We start from the raw sequence: 20144 nt of genomic DNA, 5'->3' as shown, positions 1-20144 counted from the left end.
ACCGAGTGAACCTTCTCTGAACTGCCTTCAATGCAGTATATCATTCCATAAATAAGGAGAGCAAAACTGTACGCGGTAATCTAGATCTGAGTCATGAATAAATTCTGATGGGATTGGACAGGTTAGATGCAGATAGAATCTTCGCAATGTTGGGGAACTCCAGAACCAGGGGTCACAATCTAAGGATAAGGGGTAAGCCATATAGGACCGAGATGAGGAGAAACCCAGAGAATTGTGAACCTATGGAATTCTCTACCACAGGAAGTTGTTGAGTCCAGTTCGTTGCATATATTCAAAAGGGAGTTACTTATGGCCCTGGTGGCTAAAGGTACCAGGGGGTATGGAGAGAAGGCAGTAGTGGGGTACTGAAGTTGCATGATCAGCCATGATCATATTAAATGGTGGTGCAAGCTCGAAGGGTCGAATGGCCTGCTCCTGCACCTATTTTCTATGTTTCTATGTTTCTATGTACAGTTGTAGCAGGACTTCTCTGTTTGATACTACATTTCTTTGCAATAAAGGACAACAGTCCATTTGCCGTCCTGATTAATGCTTTACCTGAAAACTAACTTTGTGTTTCATGCACAAGGACCACCAGGTCTCTCTGTACTGCAGCATTTTGTAATGTTTCTGCATTTGAATAATAATTTGCTTTGAAATTGTTTCTGCCAAAGTGGATAACCTCACACTTTACCACATTATCCTCCATTTGCCAAATGTTTTGCCCACTCACTTACCATACCTATATCCCTTTGCAGATTTCATGTGTCCTCCTCACACCTTGCTTTCCCACCCATCTTTTTATCATCAGCAAACATGGCTATATTACACGGTCCATTCATCCAATTCCTCAATATAGATTGTAAATAGTTGAGGCCCCTGCACCGATCCCTGTGGCACCGCACTAGTTACTGTTTCCCAACCGGAAAATGAGCCATTTATCCCGACTCTCTGTTTTCTGTTAGCTACCCAATCCTTTATGCATGCTAATAAATTACCCTCAACCCCATCTTGTGCTGTAACCATTTATGTGGCACCTTATTGAATGCCTTCTGGAAATCTAAATACAACACATCCACTAGTTCGCCCTTATCCACCCTGCTTGTTACATCCTCAAAGAGCTCCAGGAAATGTGCCAAACATGATTTCTTTTTCATAAAACTATGATGAATTTGCTTGACTAAATTATGCTTTTCCAAATGTCCTGCAAGTGTTTTCTTATTAATGGAATCCAGCATTTTCCTAATGACAGAGGTTACGCGAACTAGTCAATAGTTTCCTGCTTTGTGCCTGCCTCGTTTTTTAAATAGGGGCGTTACATTCGCGGTTTTCCAATCCGCTGGGACCTCCCCAGAATCCAGGGAATTTTGGTAGATTATAACCAAACTATCCACTATCTCTGCAGGCACTTCTTTTACGACCCAAGGAAGCAAGCTATCAGATGCAGGGGACTTGTCCATCTTTAACCCATTATTTTACCGTGTACTTCTCCTTTAGTGGCAATGATGGTTTTAAGTTACTCCCTCCCTTATAGCCCATTGATTATCCATTATTGGCATGTTTATAATGTCTTCTACCATGAAGACCAACACCTAAATATTTGTTCAAAGTCTCTGCCATTTCCCTGATCCCCATTAAATCCCTAGTCTCTTCCTCTAAGCAACCAACATTTATTTTAGACATTCGTTTCCTTTTTATGTACCTGTAGAAACTCTTACTATCTGTTTTTATATTTCTTGCTAGTTTATTTTCATAATCTATCTTCCCTCTCTTTATTATATTCTTAATCGTTCTTTGCTGGTTTTTAAAGTTTCCCAATCCTCTGGCCTCCCACTAATCGTGGCACGTTGTTTCCCATTGTTTACAATTTGCTACCATCCTTTATTTCCTTAGTTAGCCACGGATGGTTATCCCTTCTCTTAAAGTCTTTCATAGCAACATAGAAACATAGAAAATAGGTGCAGGAGTAGACCATTCGGCCCTTTGAGCCTGCAACACCATTCAATAAGTTCAAGGCTGATCATTCCCTCAGTATCTCTTTCCTGCTTTCTCTCTGTACCCCTTGATCCCCTTAGCCCCTTAGCCGTAAGGGCCATATCTAACTCCCTCTTGAATATATCCAATGAACTGGCTTCAACAACTCTCTGCGGCAGGGAATTCCATAGGGTAACAACTCTCTAAGTGAAAAAGTTTCTCCTCATCTCACTCCCAAATGGCCTAAGACTGTGTCCCCTGGTTCTGGCCTTCCCCAACATCAGGAACATTCTACCTGCATCTAATCAGTCCTGACCCGTCAGAATTTTATATGTTTCTATGAGATCCCCTCTCATCCTTCTAAACTCCAATGTATAAAGGCCCAGTCGATCCAGTCTCTCCTCATATGTCAGTCCAGCCATCCAGGGAATCAGTCTGGTAAACCTTCGCTGCACTCCCTCAATAGCAAGAACGTCCTTCCTCAGATTAGGAGACCAGAAATGAACACAATATTCCAGGTGAGGCCTCACCAAGGCCCTGTACAACTGCAGTAAGACTTCCTGCTCCTATACTCAAATCCCCTCGCTATGAAGGCCAACATGCCATTTGCCTGCTGTATCTATATGCCAACTTTCAATGACTGATGAACCATGACATCCAGGTCTCGTTGCTCCTCCCCTTTTCCTAATCTGCCATCATTCAGATAATATTCTGTCTTCGCTTTTTTTGCCTCAAGTGGATAACCTCACATTTATCCACATTATACTGCATCTGCCATGCATTTGCCCACTCACCTAACCTGTCCAATTCACCATGCAGCCTCTTAGCGTCCCCCTCACAGCTCACACCATCACCGAGTTTAGTGTCATCTGCAAACTTGGAGATATTAAACAAAATTCCTTCATCGAAATCATTGATGTATTTTGTAAAGTGCTGGGGCCCCAGCACTGATCGCTGTAGCACTCCACTGGTCACTGCCTTTCATTCCGAAAAGGACCCGTTTATCCCGACTCTCTGCTTACTGTCTGCCAACCAGTTCTCTATCCACGTCTGCATATTACCCCCAATACCATGCGCTTTGATTTTGCACACCAATCTCTTGTGTGGGAGCTTGTCAAAAGCCTTTTGAAAGTCCAAATACACCAGATCCACTGGTTCTCCCTTGTCCACTCTACTAGTTACATCCTCAAAAAATTCCAGAAGATTTTTCAAGCATGATGTCCCCTTCATAAATCCACGCTGACTTGGACCGATCCTGTCACTGCTTTCAAAATGCGTTGCTATTTCATCCTTCTTATTGTGATGTATTTGTGTTGAGAATTATGAAATATCTCCCTAAATGCCCCCGCTGCTCTTCAACCATCTTTTACTTAATCTTTTTTCCCAGTCCACTTAATCCAACTCTGCCCATATCTTTGTAGTCTCCTTTATTTAAGGTTTGGAAACTGGTTTGAGATCGAACTTTCTCACCGTCCAGCTGAACTTGAAATTCATCCATGCTATGATGACTCTTTCGTAGAGGATCCTTTACTAGGAGATAATGTATTAATCCTGTCTCATTACACAGTACCAGGTATAAAATAGCCTGCTCCCTGTTTGGTTCCATAATGTACTGTTCAAGAGTATTATCCGGGATACACTATATAAACTCTTCCTCAAGGCTACCTTGAAGATTAAAGTCCCCGCATTACCTTTTGTTACAAGTTCCTACTATTACTTCATTAATATTTTGTCCAATGGTGTAGCTACTGTTAGGAGGCGTATACACTACTCCCACCAGTCTTTTCTGCACCTCGTTATTCCTTATCTTCACCAATACTGATTCTACTTCCTGATCTTCCTAGCCAAGATACTTTCTCTCTACTGTCCTTCTGTCGTCCTTTATTATAAGTGCTACCCCCTCCATTACCAGTCTGTCTTCTTTTCTAAACGTCAAGTCGGCTTTTATTTCCCAATTTTCGTCACCTTTCAACCACGTCTCTGTAATGGCTATTAGATCAAATACATTTTTCTCTATTGTGCCAATAGATTGTCTACCTTGTTAAGAATGCCCGGTGCACAGATAAAGAGCCTTTCATTTTTTTCAAAACATTATTCCTTTTTTTAATCTTATTCTCTGCTGCACTGCTACCTGTGTCGCTTCTTGTGACACTGTGCTTACTTTACCCAAATTGTTTCATTGCTCTCTTGCATTAACCTCTCTCTTCAGGTATTTAAATTTCTTCTTACCTGACCCTTTCTTTCCCCACCCCTCCCAAGTTTCAGATTAAAGCCCTATCTATTTCCCTAGTTATTCAATTTGCCAGGATGTTGGTGCCAGCCCAGTTGAAGTGGAGCCTGTCCGAACGGAACAACTCTCTCTTCCCACACCACGCTTTGAGCCATGCATTTAACTCTCTGATCTGGTTGACCCTATACCAATTTGTGCGTGGTTCGGTAGTAATCCAGAAATTATTGCCCTTGAGGTTTTGCTTATGAAGTTAGACCCTAGCTCCTCAAACACACTCAGCAGAACCTCACTCTTAGTTCTACCTATGTCATTGGTTCCTACATGGATCACTAAAACTGGATCTTTTCCCGCCCACTCCAACTGCTTCTCCAGCCGCAAGGAGATATCCTGAACCCTTAACCTAAGAGTTGCTGAGTTTGTTAGCGTTTTTTAGGAAATACTGAAAGACTATTCCCACTAGTCTGTCAATGGGTAACAAGAAAAGAGGAATTTACAGGCACTAACTATTATCAATGAGAGTTAGTAACGAAAGTTGAGACTCTCGTGGTGTGGAAGCAAGTCACGCACTGACAGAACTCGAGGCAGACGAGAGCAGAGAACTTATGTTTGGGAAAATGTGTATCGTTCAAAAACGCTCTCCAAGCGCAGCTTAGGACACAAATCGGCGTCACCCTGTCTGTATTATATAACGTATATAATAGAAAGTAACCATGTCATCTGTGGGACTCAATACCACCAGGGGTATTGGGAGCAGGTCAGCATACTGGCTGCATTTTAAAAATCAGCAAGGCTTAATCAGTAAACGAGAGGAGAATTAACCGAACATCATTAACGGGTAAAATGATGGAACAATTCGGCGAGGGCAGATTAAAAGACAATCCGCACAGGAATAACTTAATGAGGCACAGCCAGCACGGAGACAGGAGATGTGAACCCAGATGACGAACGGTTTATTTTGTTGTGTTTGTTTTGTTTGAGGACGTTGGAATAAAATGAGTAGCAGAAACTCTCAATTGCAATTTTATTGAAATGTTGACATTTCCACGTGGTAGCCATTGGATTAAAATAAAAGTACTGAAGTTCATCACTCTAAGATAATCTTTAATTTAATTTTAATTTTATTTCTGTTCCTTCATGGGCTTTGGTTCGGAATCGCCATCACAATTAATAATGCAGAGGACCAAAGAGCGGGCCTATCAGCACCGCTTAATCAAGGCACCTACACACCTGTAATAAATGGGTCACGAACACCGTCACCACAAGGACAGCGTGAACCCAGGTGTCTGTGTTTGTGTGAAAACATTTCTCGATAAATTGTAGGCACTTTAGACTTTTTAGCTTTCTGCAGATATTGTATTTGCAGTTTTATGAGGAATGAAAAATAGATTAAATCACAGACCCTGCAAAGTGACGGGAATTCTTGCCCACAGTTTGTTCTATTTGTGACTTTTCTTTCTGACAGTTCCATTCATTTCTTGCCTCAGCCAATTCTAATTCTCAATGTCTCATTTCAGGCAGACCCGGGAACAGTCAGGCTGACCCGTCAGGTAATCGCAATTTATTGTCACTTTATCTGGCACCTCGGCTCTGATACTTCCATTGAATATTATGGCGGGTGACAATCTCAGGCCCTTTTGATCGCCCGCTTCCTGTTTGCCTCTCTGAATGCTTCCCGCTGACTACTACTAAAGATCTTTAATTACAGCTGAGAGGTGGCTGCTACCTTCATGCAGACCGATAATAAAGGAGTTTACTGAAGGGCAGAGACTGAAGGTTCGGTTCAAATGACACTGCTCTTCGTCCCGAACGAGCTCTCACTTTCCACCTCACCAATCAGTGCTTACATGAAGATCACAAGACCATCCAGCCCCGCCTCTATCTCAATTGGCTACGGGGATGGAGGCGATTTCTTCTAATCCATACTGGATTTGAGGGTCTCTCTATTTTCGGCCAATCTAGACTGTGCTATATGGAAAGCTGACCATTTCAGCCACGTCCTTCTCACCTCTTCAGAAGCTGGAATATATTCTGAGCCTATCGCCCACCCGGCCCTCGTGGGAGCCGCTCTTAGGCTGGGAACTTCTTGTTGACCCCATTTTCACTGCTCGTTTACACCGTGCATTAATAGTTCACTCTTCCTTTTGCCATGTTCAATATTTACTCCGGTTTCATTCGGGGTCTGGGCACAGTCTGATGTTCCCACTGATTCCTCACATGTTCCCACGTCTCCGGTGAATGAGTGCGGTCCGCGCGCTGGGAGACTGCGGGTTTAATACACAGCAACCTCTTGATGTTATTTCTGATATTTTACAGAGCTGATGAAGCTGAGACTGGTGAATGGGGGCGACCCGTGCGCTGGGAGACTGGAGATTCACTACAGGGGACAGTGGGGAACTGTGGATGATCGTCGCTGGGACCTGCCGGACGCCGCTGTTGTGTGTCGGGAGCTCGGCTGCGGGGTCGCGCTGTCGGCACCGGGCGGGGCTCACTTTGGGAAAGGGGCCGGACCCATTGTGACGTCACAGGTTCAGTGCGGCGGGACCGAGGCCGCTCTGCGGGAGTGTGTGTCAGATATCCCATGGGATCACTATCCCGCGCCACACTCCGGGGATGCCGGCGTCATCTGCTCAGGTAAACATCTTTCTCCTGTCTCTCATCTCCTGCCGCGTTTGGTGGTTTGCGGAAAAAGCAGAAGTAAAATAATCCGCAACTGTCCGTCCCCGGAAACTGGGAGATTATAATATCAGTGTCCTTCGGTTATTAATGTTACATTATTAATAAAGGATGACTGTTTGTGGTATCCTAATCTCACTATTATTATATGTAATACACCCTCACCCCTACCCACCGAGAGCAGTAAATACCTGACACGCGGCACATTTACAATGCAGACAGAACAAGTTCCCATTGAGATTTGACCCAAAGCCGCAGTGAATGAGCGGAACCGCTGGAAATGTCACAATCTCAATCCAACTCCCCATTCTCGACCCGACAGCTACCGGGCATGCGCCGTGAGCCCGGCTGTGCGCCTGCGCTCATCGCTTCATGACAGATCTGATATTTTGCACAGACTGTGAATCTGACACTGGGGAGGGAGGCTTCCCTGCCTCGGGGAGCCTGGGCAATGGGCTCGCGGTTACTGTGGCAGCACGGGAGGAAACTACACAATAAGAATCCATTCTTAAGAGATTTAGATAGATATTTAAACAACAAAGAAAGAATCTTAGACAAGAGCAACAAATTGTTCTGATAAATAAACATCATCCCATGGGAATGCTGGAAAAGAGCAGAGAATTCTCCTGGAATCCTGGCCCATAGTTCTTGTCGCGTCGCTATCGAAACTGATTTATTAGCTATTTACTCCAGTTGCTTATTGGGGGTCATGCTGTGCGCAACATGGATGTCCCTGAAACATGCCGGGATAGCGTATTGTGAATGGACATTCATTTCCCGGTTGGACTATTTGAGAATAGTTCTCTCCATAAGTAAGTACACAGAGGTGTACAGGGCCGGGAATACCTGGACATCTGGTGCACCTGCTGCTCCTGAATGTTTCGCAGCCTTCGGTCCGAATTTCTTCAGGGTTTTATCCATTACCCCTTGAATTTGCCGAATATGATTACTTCATATCTCACGATTCAGTTTAAGTCACTCACTACTCAGCATTCAGAAAGGTCCATCCGTGTGAGTGAGTTAAACGCCTGACCTGCCCACAATAATTAGATGTTTTCTCGATTGTGACAGAAATATTTTCATTTAAATTCATCAACATTTGATCATCTCGGTGCGATTGTGTTGCAGTCCCTGGATTCAATTTTCAACTCTTCTCTTTTTGCAATGCTCCACCTCACACTTTAGAAGCTCCCCGCTGGAGTAGAACTAAACTACAGAACCAGTGGGAATCTCTTCAACCTTCGTCGACTCCAGGCCAGGTCCAAGACCATCCCAACCTCTGTCGTCAAACTACAGTACGAGGATGATGCTTGCGACTGCACACATTCAGAGACTGAACTCCAAGTCATCGTCAGCATCTTCACCGAGGCATACGAAAGCATGGGCCTTACACAAAACAACCGAAAGACAGAGGTCCTCCACCGACCTGACCCCGCCACCCAGCACTGTCCCCCAGTCATCAAGTTCCACGGCGCGGCCCTGGACAACGTGGATCACTTTCCATTCATCGGGAACCTATTATCAGCAAGGGCAGACATCGACAGCGAGGTTCAACACCGCCTCCAGTGCACCAGCGCAGCCTTCAGCCGCCTGAGGAAGAGAGTGTTTGAAGATCAGGCCCTCAAATCTGGCACCACCAAATCTGGTCTACAGGGCTGTTGTGATACCCGCCCTCCTGTATGGCTCAGAGACGTGGGCCATATAGTGTAGACACCTCAAATCACTGGAGAAATGCCACCAACACTATCTCCGCAAGATCCTGCAAATCCCCTGGTAGGACACACACACCAACGTTAGCGTCTTCGAATGGGCCAGCATTTCCAGCATCGAAGCACTGACCACACTCGACCAGCTCCATTGGGCGAACCACATTGTTCGCATGCCTGACACAAAACTCCGAAAGCATGTACTCAACTCGGAACTCCTACATGTCAAGCGAGCCCGGGTGGGCAGAGGATGTGTTTCAGTCCTTCTTGATAAAATGCAACATCCCCACTGACACCTGGGATTCCCTGGCCAAAGACCGCCCTAAGTTGAGGAAGAGCTTCTGGGAGGGCGCTGAGCACCTCGAGTCTCGTTGCCAAGGGCATGTAGAAATGAAGCGCAGGCAGCGGAAGGAGCATGTGGCAAACAGTCCCACCTACCCTTTCCTTTAACAACTGTAATTCCCATATTGGACTGTTCAGTCACCTAAGAACTCACTTTTAGAGTGGAAGCAAGTCTGCCTCTATTTCGAGGGACTGCAGACGATAATGAAATTTTCAACTTTCAAATGAAAAGCACAAAATAGAAGGGTTTATCTTAAAATAACATGAGTAAGATGTGCGGCGATAAGATAGAAACTCATATCACCGACACTATGTCTAACATGTTGAAGTTTGATGTCAGTGTTTAATTGTCTCTCGCCTGATTAAATAAACATGGCAATGGATTAATTGATGAGATTAAATATAATTCCCAGGAAGCGCCAAGCCCAGACTGGTGAATGGAAGCAGTCCCTGTGCGGGGAGACTGGAGATTTACGGGAATGGAATCTGGAGGACTGTTTGCGGTGATAGGTCCTGGGTCCTACAGAATGCGGAAGCTGTTTGTAACGAGCTGGGTTGTGGCTCAGGAGTAGCAGCGCCACTTGATGCTCAATTTGGAGAAGGGTCAGGGCCTGTTATTGGTCCACCTGGCTGCGGACACCAGCGGGATGTTGGAGTTATCTGTTCAGGTACAAATTCCGATAGTTATGGGAATGTACGGGTTAGAGTGCAGCTGCCTCTAGATAGATAGCGAAAGTTTCGAAGCATTCACATCTTGATAAAGGGGAGGACTTCAAAGAGCTTTCTGTATTACATTTCTTGGCTTTCAGGTGAAGAGGTGGAATTTTCCACAAATAGTCGTTATAATTCACTGGCTGACTTGTACAATCAGAAGTTAGTTGCTATTTTTCAATCCTATTACTTTGACTGCACACACTGAGCTGGCAAGGGGTAAGCATTTGTTGTCCCTGCTGCTGAGCGGTTTCTCACTGCAACTACGAATGGTTGAGCTGACATTGCACATTGTGCTGAGCGCTGCCAGTGCCTTTCAGTAAATCATAGAGTCATAGAATGGTTACAGTACAGAGTAGGTCATTAGGCCCATCAACCTCATTCCGGCTAACTGCAAGAGCACCTCAGCTATTCCCAGTCCCCGCCCTTTCTTTGCAGCCCTGCATTGTTTTTCTTTCTGGTAATTATCCGATTCCCTGTTGAAAGCCATGATTGAGTCTTCCTCAGGCATCCTGTCATTGCAAATCCGAACCACTCGCTGCATAAAAAAATCCTCATGTTGCCTTCAGACCTCTGCCAATCACCTTAAATTGTTGTCCTCGAGTTCTCGACCCTTCTACCAAAGGGATCAATTTCTCTCAATCTACTCTGTCCAGCCCCCTCATGATATCGAACACCACTCACGTCTCCTCTCAATCTTTTCTGCTCGAAGGAGAACAAGCACAGCTTCACCAGTCCCTCATTCCTGGAAGCATTCTAGTCCCTCTTTTCTGGACCCTCTCAGTACTCTCTGCCTCTATTCACAAAGTTCAGGATCCCGTATGCTATATTAAGCGCTTTCTCAATCTGCCCTGCTACCTTCAACGAATTGTGCCCAGCAGCCCAGTTCTCTCTGCTTCTACACCCTTTTAAAAAATTTCAAAATTCTCATCCTTGCTTTCAAGTCCCGCCATAGTCTCACCCCTCCCTATTGCTGTAAAGTGCCCCGAGATGTCTGCACTCCTCTAATTCTGCCTTCTTGAGCATCCCTGGATATAATCGCTCAATCAATGGTGGCTGTGCCTTCTATTGCCTCGGCCCCAACTTTGGAATTCCCTACCTAAACTTTTCCACCTTTCCATCCTTTCAGACGCTCCACGACCAATCCCCTGCCTTAATTTCTCCTTATGTGCCGAATGTTTCACTACGTTAACGGCGCTCTATAAATAAAAGTTGTTGTTGCTATTATTTAGAATTGTATCCTTTAGTGTATGTTGCCCCGCCTCGTTCTTCCAACCAAACTGTATCACTTCGCACTTTTCTGGACTAAACATCATCTGCCACGTGTCCACCCATTTCACCAGCCTATCTATTTCCTCTTGTTGTCGATCCCTTCCTTCCTCCGTCACCACTGTATGTTTCCTGTCACTTAGGCAATTTCATGCTGCCACTGTCCCTTTTATTCCAGGGGCTTCATCTTTGCTGGCATGTCAATTATGTGGCACTTTATCAAATACCTTTTCGGATTTCATGTACACGACTTTGACTGCATTGCTCTCACCAACCGTCTCTGTTGCCTCATCAAAAATTTACAATCATGTTGATTAAACACAATTTGCCTTTCAAAAATCTGTGCTGGTTTCCCTTAATTAATCCACACACCTCCAAGTGATGTTAATTTTGTCCCTCATTACTGTTTCTGAAAGCTTCCCCACCACCGAGGTTAAGCTGACTGGCCTGTTGTTGCTGGGTTTATCCTTGCACGTTTTTTGGAACAAAGTATGATCGGACGATTATGGCCAGTAACTCCACAATTTCCTCCTTTACTTCCCTCTTAATTCTAAAATGCATCCCATCTGGTCCTGGTGGTTTATCTAGTTTAAGTTCAGCTAACATTTCCAGTTCCTCCTCTTTACCAATTTTTATCCGATCCAATAACTCAACTTCCTCCTTCACTATGACTTTGGCAGCATCTTCTGCCTTGGTAAAGACAGATGCAAAATACTAATTTAGCACCTCAGCCATGCCCTCTGCCTCCATGCATAGGTCACATTTTCCACCCCTATTTGGCCCACTCTTTCTTTTACTAGCTGTTTACTATTTAAAGGCCTATAGAACACTTTTGATTTATTTATATGTTCGCTGCCGGTCTATTATCATACACCTGCTTTGCCCTTCTTATTTCATTTTTCACTTCCCCTCTGAGCTTTCTGTATTCAGCCTGGTTCTCACTTATATGTTCAACCTCACATCTGTCATAAGCCACTTTTTCTGCTTTACATTACTCTCTATCTCCTTCGTTATTCAAGGAGCTCTGGCTTTGGTTGCCCTACCTTTTCCGCTCGTGGGAATACGCCACGAATTTACCAGAACAATCTCATCTTTAAAGGTAGCCCCTTTTGAGATTTTATGTACCAATCTTTGATTATATTAGCATGAATAAAGGGGGCTAACTAACAGAAAACAGAGTCAGGATAAATGGGTCATTTTCCTTTTGGCAAAGTATAATGAGTGGGGTGACATAGGGATCGGCGCTGGGGCCTCAACTATTCACAATCTATATTAATGGCTTGGATGAAGGGACCGAGTGTAATGTAGCCACGTTTGCTGCTGATACAAAGATGGGTGGGAAAGCAAGTTGTGAGGAAGAAGCAAAGAGTCTTTAAAAAGATATTGACAGCCAAAGTGAGTGGACAAACATTTGACAGATGGAGTACAATGTGGGGAAGTGTGAGGTTATCCACTTTGGCAGGAACAATAAAAAAGCCAATTATTATTTAAATGGAGAGAGATTACAAAATGTTGCAGTACAGAGGGACCTGAGCTTCCTTGTGTATGAAACACAAACAATTATTATGCAGGTACAGCAAGTAATCAGGAAGGCAAGTAGAATTTAGGCCTTTATTGCAAGAGGGATGGAGTATAAAAGCAGGGAAGTCATGCTACAACTGTACACGCTATTGATAAGACCACACCGAGGGTATTGCTTACAGTTTTATCTCGTTATTTATGGAATGATATACTTGCATTGCACGCATTTCAGAGATGGTTCACTAGGTTGACTCCTGAGATGAAGGGGTTGAATTGTGATGAAAGGTTGAGCAGGTTCTGCCCCAGAGAGCTGTGGAGGCTGGGTCATTGATTATATTTAAGTTGGAGATTGAGAGATTTTTGAAAGATAAGAGAGTGAAGGGTTATAGGGAGCGGGTAGGGAAGTGCAGTTGAGCCCAAGCTCCGATCAGCCATGATCATATTCAATGGCGGAGGTGGCTCGAGGAGCCAAATGGCATACTCCTGCTCATATTTCGTATTCCAATTTACCCAGGCCAGCTCCATTCACAACCGATTGAAATTTGTCCTCCTTCATTTAAATATTTTGAGTCTAGGTTTCTCTTTTTCCTTTTCCGCAGCTAAACGAAAACTTATAATACTATGATCACTGCTCCCTATCTGTTCTTCTACTGAAACTTGATTCACCTCACTTCGCAGAGCCAGATCCAGCAAAGCCTCTTTCATCAGTGGGCCTGAAACGTATTGATTAATATAGTGCTCCTGAACACACTTCAGAAATTCTTCCCCCTCTCTGCCCTTTACACGTTTACTATGTTAATTGAAACCTCCCATTATCACTACTCTGTAGTTCTTACAACCATCTCTAATTTTCCTCCAAATTTGCTCCTCTATATCCGACCCACTCATAGCTAGCCTACGGAATACACCATTAGTATAACGCCACCTCTATTGTTTCTTAACTCTAACCAAATGGATCCTGTTCTTGACCCCCTCCAGGCCATCCTCTCTCTCTCCCCACTGTAGTAGTATCCTTAATCAATACTGCCACACCACCTTTCTTTCCTTTCCTGTCATTCCTGAACACGGTGGGGAGACATTTAGTATTGCCCGGTTTGGGGCACTGAAACTTTAAAAGTTGTAGAATTAGCACCAGTTGCTAATCATTCTCGTCTCCTGCAAAATTCAATTTTAGCGCTCCAAGAGGGAAATGGAGCTCTCACTCAAGTGCGAACCACTTATCTTCGGGAATAAAGTCCACAACAGTCCATACCGGAAACTGAGATGATAATTCAAATATTCTCCCGCTTTTACTAATGTTACTTTTTTTAAAGCAGGATCACTGATTGTGTTGTAATAATATCACTATTATTTTATTGATTAAACACCCTCACCGGGAGCAGTAAATACTTGGCACTCGGAATATTTGCAAAGCAGACAGAACAAGTTCACATTGAGATTTGACCCAAAGCCGCAGTGAATGAGCTGGAAATCTTACCATCTCAATCCAACTCTCCATTCTCCACCCGACAGATGCTACCGGGCATACGCAGTGAGCCTGGCTCTGCGCCTGAACGAATCGCTTGATGTGAGATCTGATATTTTACACAGACTGTGAAGCTGAGATTGGGGATGTAAGTTTCTTGGCTTCGGGGGAACCTGATTAATGGGTTCACGGTCATGGTGGGTAGCACGGGAGGTAACTGCACAGTAGAATCCGAGAGGTGACTGCACACTCCTATTCTTTTCAAGTTTTGATAAATATTGAGAAGCTCGATATCATCAAGGACAAAGTAATCTTCTGGAACGGCAGTGCATCCACCACCTTTAACATCTGCTCCCTGCACCATCGATGTACAATGGCTGCAGTGCCTACTATCTGCAGGATGCTCTGAACCAACACGCCAAGCCTTCTTTTGCAGCATCTCTCAAACTTGCGACATCCACCATCAAGAAAGATAAGGACAGTCAATGCAAGGGATCACCAACACCACCATATTCCTCTCCAAGTCACACAGCATCCTAACTTAAACATATATATATACATCGCAAATTCTTCATCATCGTTGGGTCAAATTCCTGGAACTCCCCATCTAATAGCATTGTGCGAGCTCCTTCATGACAAGTTCTGCAGCTGTTCAAGAGGAAAACCCATCACCACCTTTTCAAGGCAACTAGGTATAGGCAATAAATACTGCCTTGTTAGCGACGACCACAGCTCTATAATTATTGTAAATATTACACGGAAATTCATACAATATACAGTACAGAAACAGGTAATTCAGCCGAAATGGTCCATGCCTGTGTTTGTGCTTCTCCCATTCCTCCTCATCTAACTCTATAAGCATAAACTTCTATTCCTTTCTCCTTCATTTGCTCAATTAATGCCCCCTTAACTGCAGCTATTATATTATTCTCAACTACTCCTTGTAGTAGCGAGTTCCACATTCTGGATAAAGAAGTTTTTTCCTGAAATCCATATTTGGACTTTCTTCTTAATATATTTATGGCTTCAAGTTTTGATCTCCCCCACACTGTGCCCTTTCAAACCAGTTGAAAATCTTAAAGATCTCTATCAGGTCACCACTTAGCATTTTCTATAGCAAGGAGCCCCAGATTGTTCAATCTTTCATAATATTTCCGAATAAGCAATAGTTTGTTCTTATATCCACTCTGCTACTTGTACTCTAACTCCATAAGCCCTCACGGGAGAAACAACGTTTACACCAGAGTCCAGGAATCCTGCTATAAAAGTAACCAAAAATACTGCGGATGTTCGAAATCTGAAATAAAACCCGAAAATTCTGGAAACACTCAGCTGGTCAGGGAGCATCGGCGGAGAGACAAACAGAGTGAACGTTTCAGGTCGAAGACCGTGGCTCATTACGAAAGAAAGAGGGGATATTCTTGGACAGCAGCTGTTATTAGGGGAACTATCCTTGAAATTAGGTGGTAGCCATTAATCAAAGGCAGCGATCTGGATCCGGCAGTGCAAGGGTTGTTCGCGATTATTGAACCTCATCACTGAGGGATGAACTAGGTCTGGTTCTGTGGTGGCCGAAATCATTCTGGGAAATTCTGGCCATGTGCTGCAAGTTTACTGGTCATTCGTTGAGGACGTCGGTTAGAAAAGATTGGATTTACTGTGATTCCCTTCAAATCGTCACTCAGTGTCCACGTTATACAGGGGCAAAGTGGGAGGAAGAGAGAGAACACAGCTGGGAATCTGCAGTCCCGGCCCGTGAACCTCATCGATCATTGTCATTTTAGTCATTGTCCAGTGAGGCCCCTTGCGGAAGGGTGTGATTAAATAAGGAACTGGTTATGGGATTTCACTGTAATACGTCAAACATTTTTTGAGCGATAAGTAGTTATAGGTTGATCCCGTTCTGTTACGACGTGTTCAGGTCTTTTAGTGAGAGAAATCATAAATTATGCCGGGAGGTTATCCCGTGCTAAGTAGCCAAAATACAAACTGGTCTGGTCTCTTTATCTTATAGAAACTCTAAATTCAATGAGATGTTTCACAGGATCATTTTCAAGACGTGTAATTGTAATTGAAATTAAAACTCGGGAATTTAAGGCAGATCAAAGAATGGGTAACAAGTGGGGCAAGATAAGAAATTTAGTGAGGTGCCCATTCTAAACTGGATGGCTTGGAGGATAACATCACACTGGGGGAGGGAGATGGAAGAGTTGGAGCAGAGTGGAGGGGAGTTGCAGGGTGCGGATCGGAGCAGACCTGGAACACGGAAAGTCATAGGTAGTTCAGCCCCATTAGTCTTTTCCATCTCTCATGCATTTTCGGCCAGTCACTGAGATCATTGCTGATCTGTATCCGAACTTCCTTTAACTACATTGGCTCCATAGCCCTAATAGCTTTGGCTGCCATAAATCTATCGATCTCAGATATAAAATCAATAATTCAGTTAGCATCGATTGCATTTTGTGACACCATCCTAAAAATCTCAAGCAAATCAATCTTAACCATACTTACTCTCGACAATACTAGTCGAGTAGATCTAAGCTATCCTCATAATTTAACCATTGGACAACTAGTAATTTTATTTTGAATCTGCGCTGCACTCCTTTCTAGGTCTGTTTTGTAAGCTGTGGTGCCAGAACTGTACACCTTACTCCAGATGTAGTCTAACCAGGGTTTTGTACAGCTGTGGTAAACCCTTCTCTTCTTTATATTCTACCCCGATAGATAAAAAGGCTATCATTCCACTAGAATGCTTTGTTTTTGTACCTGATCACTACATTTAATGATCTGTGTGCATGGACCCCTAAATCTCTTCGGAACGCCACTGTTCCTATTTTTTCAACACTTGGAAATTATTTTACCTATCCTTCCTTGATTGAGATTGTTTTATGACCTTGATACGTAACATGCCCCATCAACGAAAAACAACTATCAGTCGGCAGATCAACTGCTCAACAAAGCAATCAAAACATTCACGTAAAAATCAGGATGTGAGCATTAAACCGAACAGTCCCGCCTTCTACACTGTGTATAACGCCGGTGCCCAGGTAGAGGGCGGCATTATGCCCTGGAAGAGAGGTATAGAGACACACCTGGAGTCATATCTGTACAAGCAGTTGCAGTGAATAGTGGGCCTTGTAACGGGGACTGAGCTATTGAAGGAATTCAGCTCAGAGTTGCTCAGCTGGATTGCGAGCATCAAGCACTGCGATACATCAGGGAGGGGTGGAGATATCTGGACACTGCATTCCAGCAGGCAGTCACAACCCTGAAGTTACATAATTAAAATTTGATCTGTGGTCAGCTACAGGAGGGTGTGACTACGAGTGAGGCTGGTATGGAGATGCAGAATGCAGCATTGGAGGAGCCTCAGCCCTTGCACTTGTCCAACCTGTCCGAGGTTTTTCCTCCCCATGTGGTCAAGGACAAGGTGGATGAGTAAGCGAACAAGAGCACCGTTGTACAGGGGAGCTTTCAAGTTGGGGGAGTAAAAATAAATGTGGGAGTGGTAGGGGACAGTATAGTTATGGGGATAAATACTGTTCTCTGCAAATGAGTCCGTGCCTCCTAAAGGCCGTGTTGCATGCCTGTGCTAGAGTTAAGGTCATCTCCTCTAGGCTGGAGAGGAACTGGATTACTACCTGAAACATGAGCACATTTTCATACTGGACATAAGATCAGAGAGATGAACCCATGTCTCACAAATTGATGTGGTTGAAATGGAATTTGATTGATAATAACATAAGAACATAAGAAATAGGAGCGGGAGTAGGTCATTTGGCCCCTCGAGCCTGCTCCGCAATTCAGTAAGATCATGGCTGATCTGATCATGGAATCAATTCCACTTCCCTGCCCGCTCCCCGAAAACCTTTATTCCCTTATCGCTCAAAAATCTATCTCAGCCTTCAATATATTCAAGCCTCCGCAGCTCTCTGGGCCAGAGAATTGCATGGATTTACAATCCCCTGAGAGTATAAATTAATCCTCATCTCAGTTTTCAATGGGCGACCCCTTTATTCTAAGACTATGACCCCTAGTTTTAGTTTCACCTATATGTGGAAATATCCTCTCTGCATCCACCTTGTCGAGTCCCTTCATTATCTTATAATTTCAATAAGATCACCTCTCATTCTTCTGAACTCCAATGTGTATAGGCCCAAGCTACTCAACCTATCCTCATAAGTCAAGCCCCTCATGTCCTGAATCAATCTATTGAACCTTCTCTGAACAGCTTCCACTGCAAGTATATCCTTCTTTAAATACGGGGAGCAAAACTGAAGGCAGTACTCCAGGTGTGGCCTCACCAATACACTGTACAGTCTCTGCTTGTATACTCTATCCCCCTTGCAATGCAATTCAACATTCCATTTGCCTTCCAGATTATTTGCTGTACCTGCATACTAATGTTTTGTGTTACGTGCACAAAGACTCCCAGGTCTCTCTGTACTATAGCACTTTGCAATGTTTCTCCATTTAAACTATAATTTGATGTTCTATTATTTCTGCCAAAATGGATAACCTCACATTTTCCCACATTTTGCTCCATCTGCCAAACTTTTGCCGACTCACTTTGCCTGTCTATATCCTTTTTCAGATTCTTTGAGTCCTCCTCACAATTTGCTTTCCCACCCATCTTTGTATCATCAGCAAACGTGGCTACATTACACTCGGACCCTTCATCCAAGTCATTAATATAGATTGTAAATAGTTGTGGACCCAGCACCGATTCCTGCGGCATCCCAATAGTCATTGTTTGCCAACTGGAAAATGACTCATTTATCCCGACTCTCTGTTTTCTGTTAGTTTTCCAAGCCTCTATCCATGCTAATATATTACCCCCAACCCCATGAGCTTTTATCTTGTGCAGTAAGCTCTTATGTGGCACCTTATCAAATCCCTTCTGCAAATCCAAATACATCACATCCACTGGTTAACCCTTGTCCACCCTCCTTGTTATATCCTCAAGGAAATCTTGTAAATGTGTCAAACATGATTTCCCTTTCATAACTACATGCTGACTCTGGTTGACTGAATCATGCTTTTCCAACTGTTACTGCTTCCTTAATAAAGGACCTCAGCATTTTCCCAACGACGGATGTTAGGCGAACTGGTCTATAGTTTCCTGCTATTTGTCTGCCTCCTGTTTTAAATTTGCGGTTTTCCAATCCGCTGGGACCGCCCCAGAATCCAAGGAATTTTGGTAGATTACAACCAATGCATCCACTATCTCTGCAGCCATTTCTCTTATGGCCGTAGGATGTAAGCCATCAGGTCCAGGGACTTGTCCGTCATTCATGGGGCACTGGCATCGGTATTGGAATCCGTTTGGATGGGCTTCAATTGAATCATGCTGGGAGCAATGTTCTGGCGAATCGAAGAACTGCGGCTGTAGGTCGGGCTTTAAACTAAATAGTGGGGAATGGAGGGGATGATTCAGGTGAGCAGAAATTTAAAAAGTGAAACAGAAAGAAGATGGCAATAATGCACGATAGTGTGTAAACAAAAGAGTGCATCAGAAAGTGGGGTCAGTCTAGGTAAAAATATTAAAAATACATAAGTAAAATATCTTTATTCCATCAGCTTTTTTAGGAGGAACTGTCAGCTTTGAGTTATCCGACATTTTAATGGGATCCTTTACTAACTGTAATTGTTTTGAAGAGATAATTTATATAAAATACGGATATATGATCGTCGTAGAAAACATGCTTATTTTTCCCGCTGTTTTCTATGCTGCCCTTTATGCAAACTTAGGGAGATTTACAAGCTATTTACAATCTGTATTTGTTTCCAAACCAGGGAACCGTGTACCAAGATTGGTTGGTGGAGGGAACAGATGCTCCGGACGGGTGGAAGTGCTACACGGAGTGCAGTGGGGAACAGTTTGTGATGCTTACTTTGGTTTAGAGGACGCCAGCGTGGTCTGCGAACACCTTCAGTGCGGGGCAGCAATCGCAACCCCGGGAGCAGCTCACTTTGGGGAGGGAACCGGCCCAGTGTGGAAGGAGAACTACAGGTGCCGGGGGAACGAAACCCAATTGTGGGATTGTCCGGTTTCATCCTGGGACCAGTTTATCTGCTCACATGGAAATGACGCCAGTGTCATCTGCTCGGGTGATTTCTCTCAGTCCATTGAACTATGATGTGGGAAGTGCGGCTCCTGTTATTTATATGGGCTTTCAAAAGACAAAGTACCACCGATTCGAATTGTTAGCAAAATTAAAGCCCATGGGATTAAAAGGGGAAGTTTTGGCCT

At 43.9% G+C, this 20144-nt stretch overlaps 1 protein-coding gene across 1 annotated transcript in view; it reads left to right on the top strand.

The window, feature by feature from the left end:
- The first annotated feature begins 309 nt into the window (after positions 1–309).
- The window catches only part of LOC139234618 (scavenger receptor cysteine-rich domain-containing protein DMBT1-like), a 30099-nt gene continuing 10264 nt past the window's right edge, over positions 310–20144 (top strand). The window contains exons 1-4 of the mRNA XM_070865306.1: positions 310–328; positions 6518–6835; positions 9339–9593; positions 19688–20002. Of these exons, the coding sequence (XP_070721407.1) occupies positions 310–328; positions 6518–6835; positions 9339–9593; positions 19688–20002 (907 nt within the window). The remainder of the gene's footprint in view (positions 329–6517; positions 6836–9338; positions 9594–19687; positions 20003–20144) is intronic.

This window comes from Pristiophorus japonicus, chromosome 22 (genome assembly GCF_044704955.1).
Source record: "Pristiophorus japonicus isolate sPriJap1 chromosome 22, sPriJap1.hap1, whole genome shotgun sequence".
Taxonomy (NCBI): domain Eukaryota; kingdom Metazoa; phylum Chordata; class Chondrichthyes; family Pristiophoridae; genus Pristiophorus; species Pristiophorus japonicus.
The sequence above is the reverse complement of the archived record's forward strand: the minus strand, read 5'-3'. Positions and strand labels throughout refer to the sequence as shown.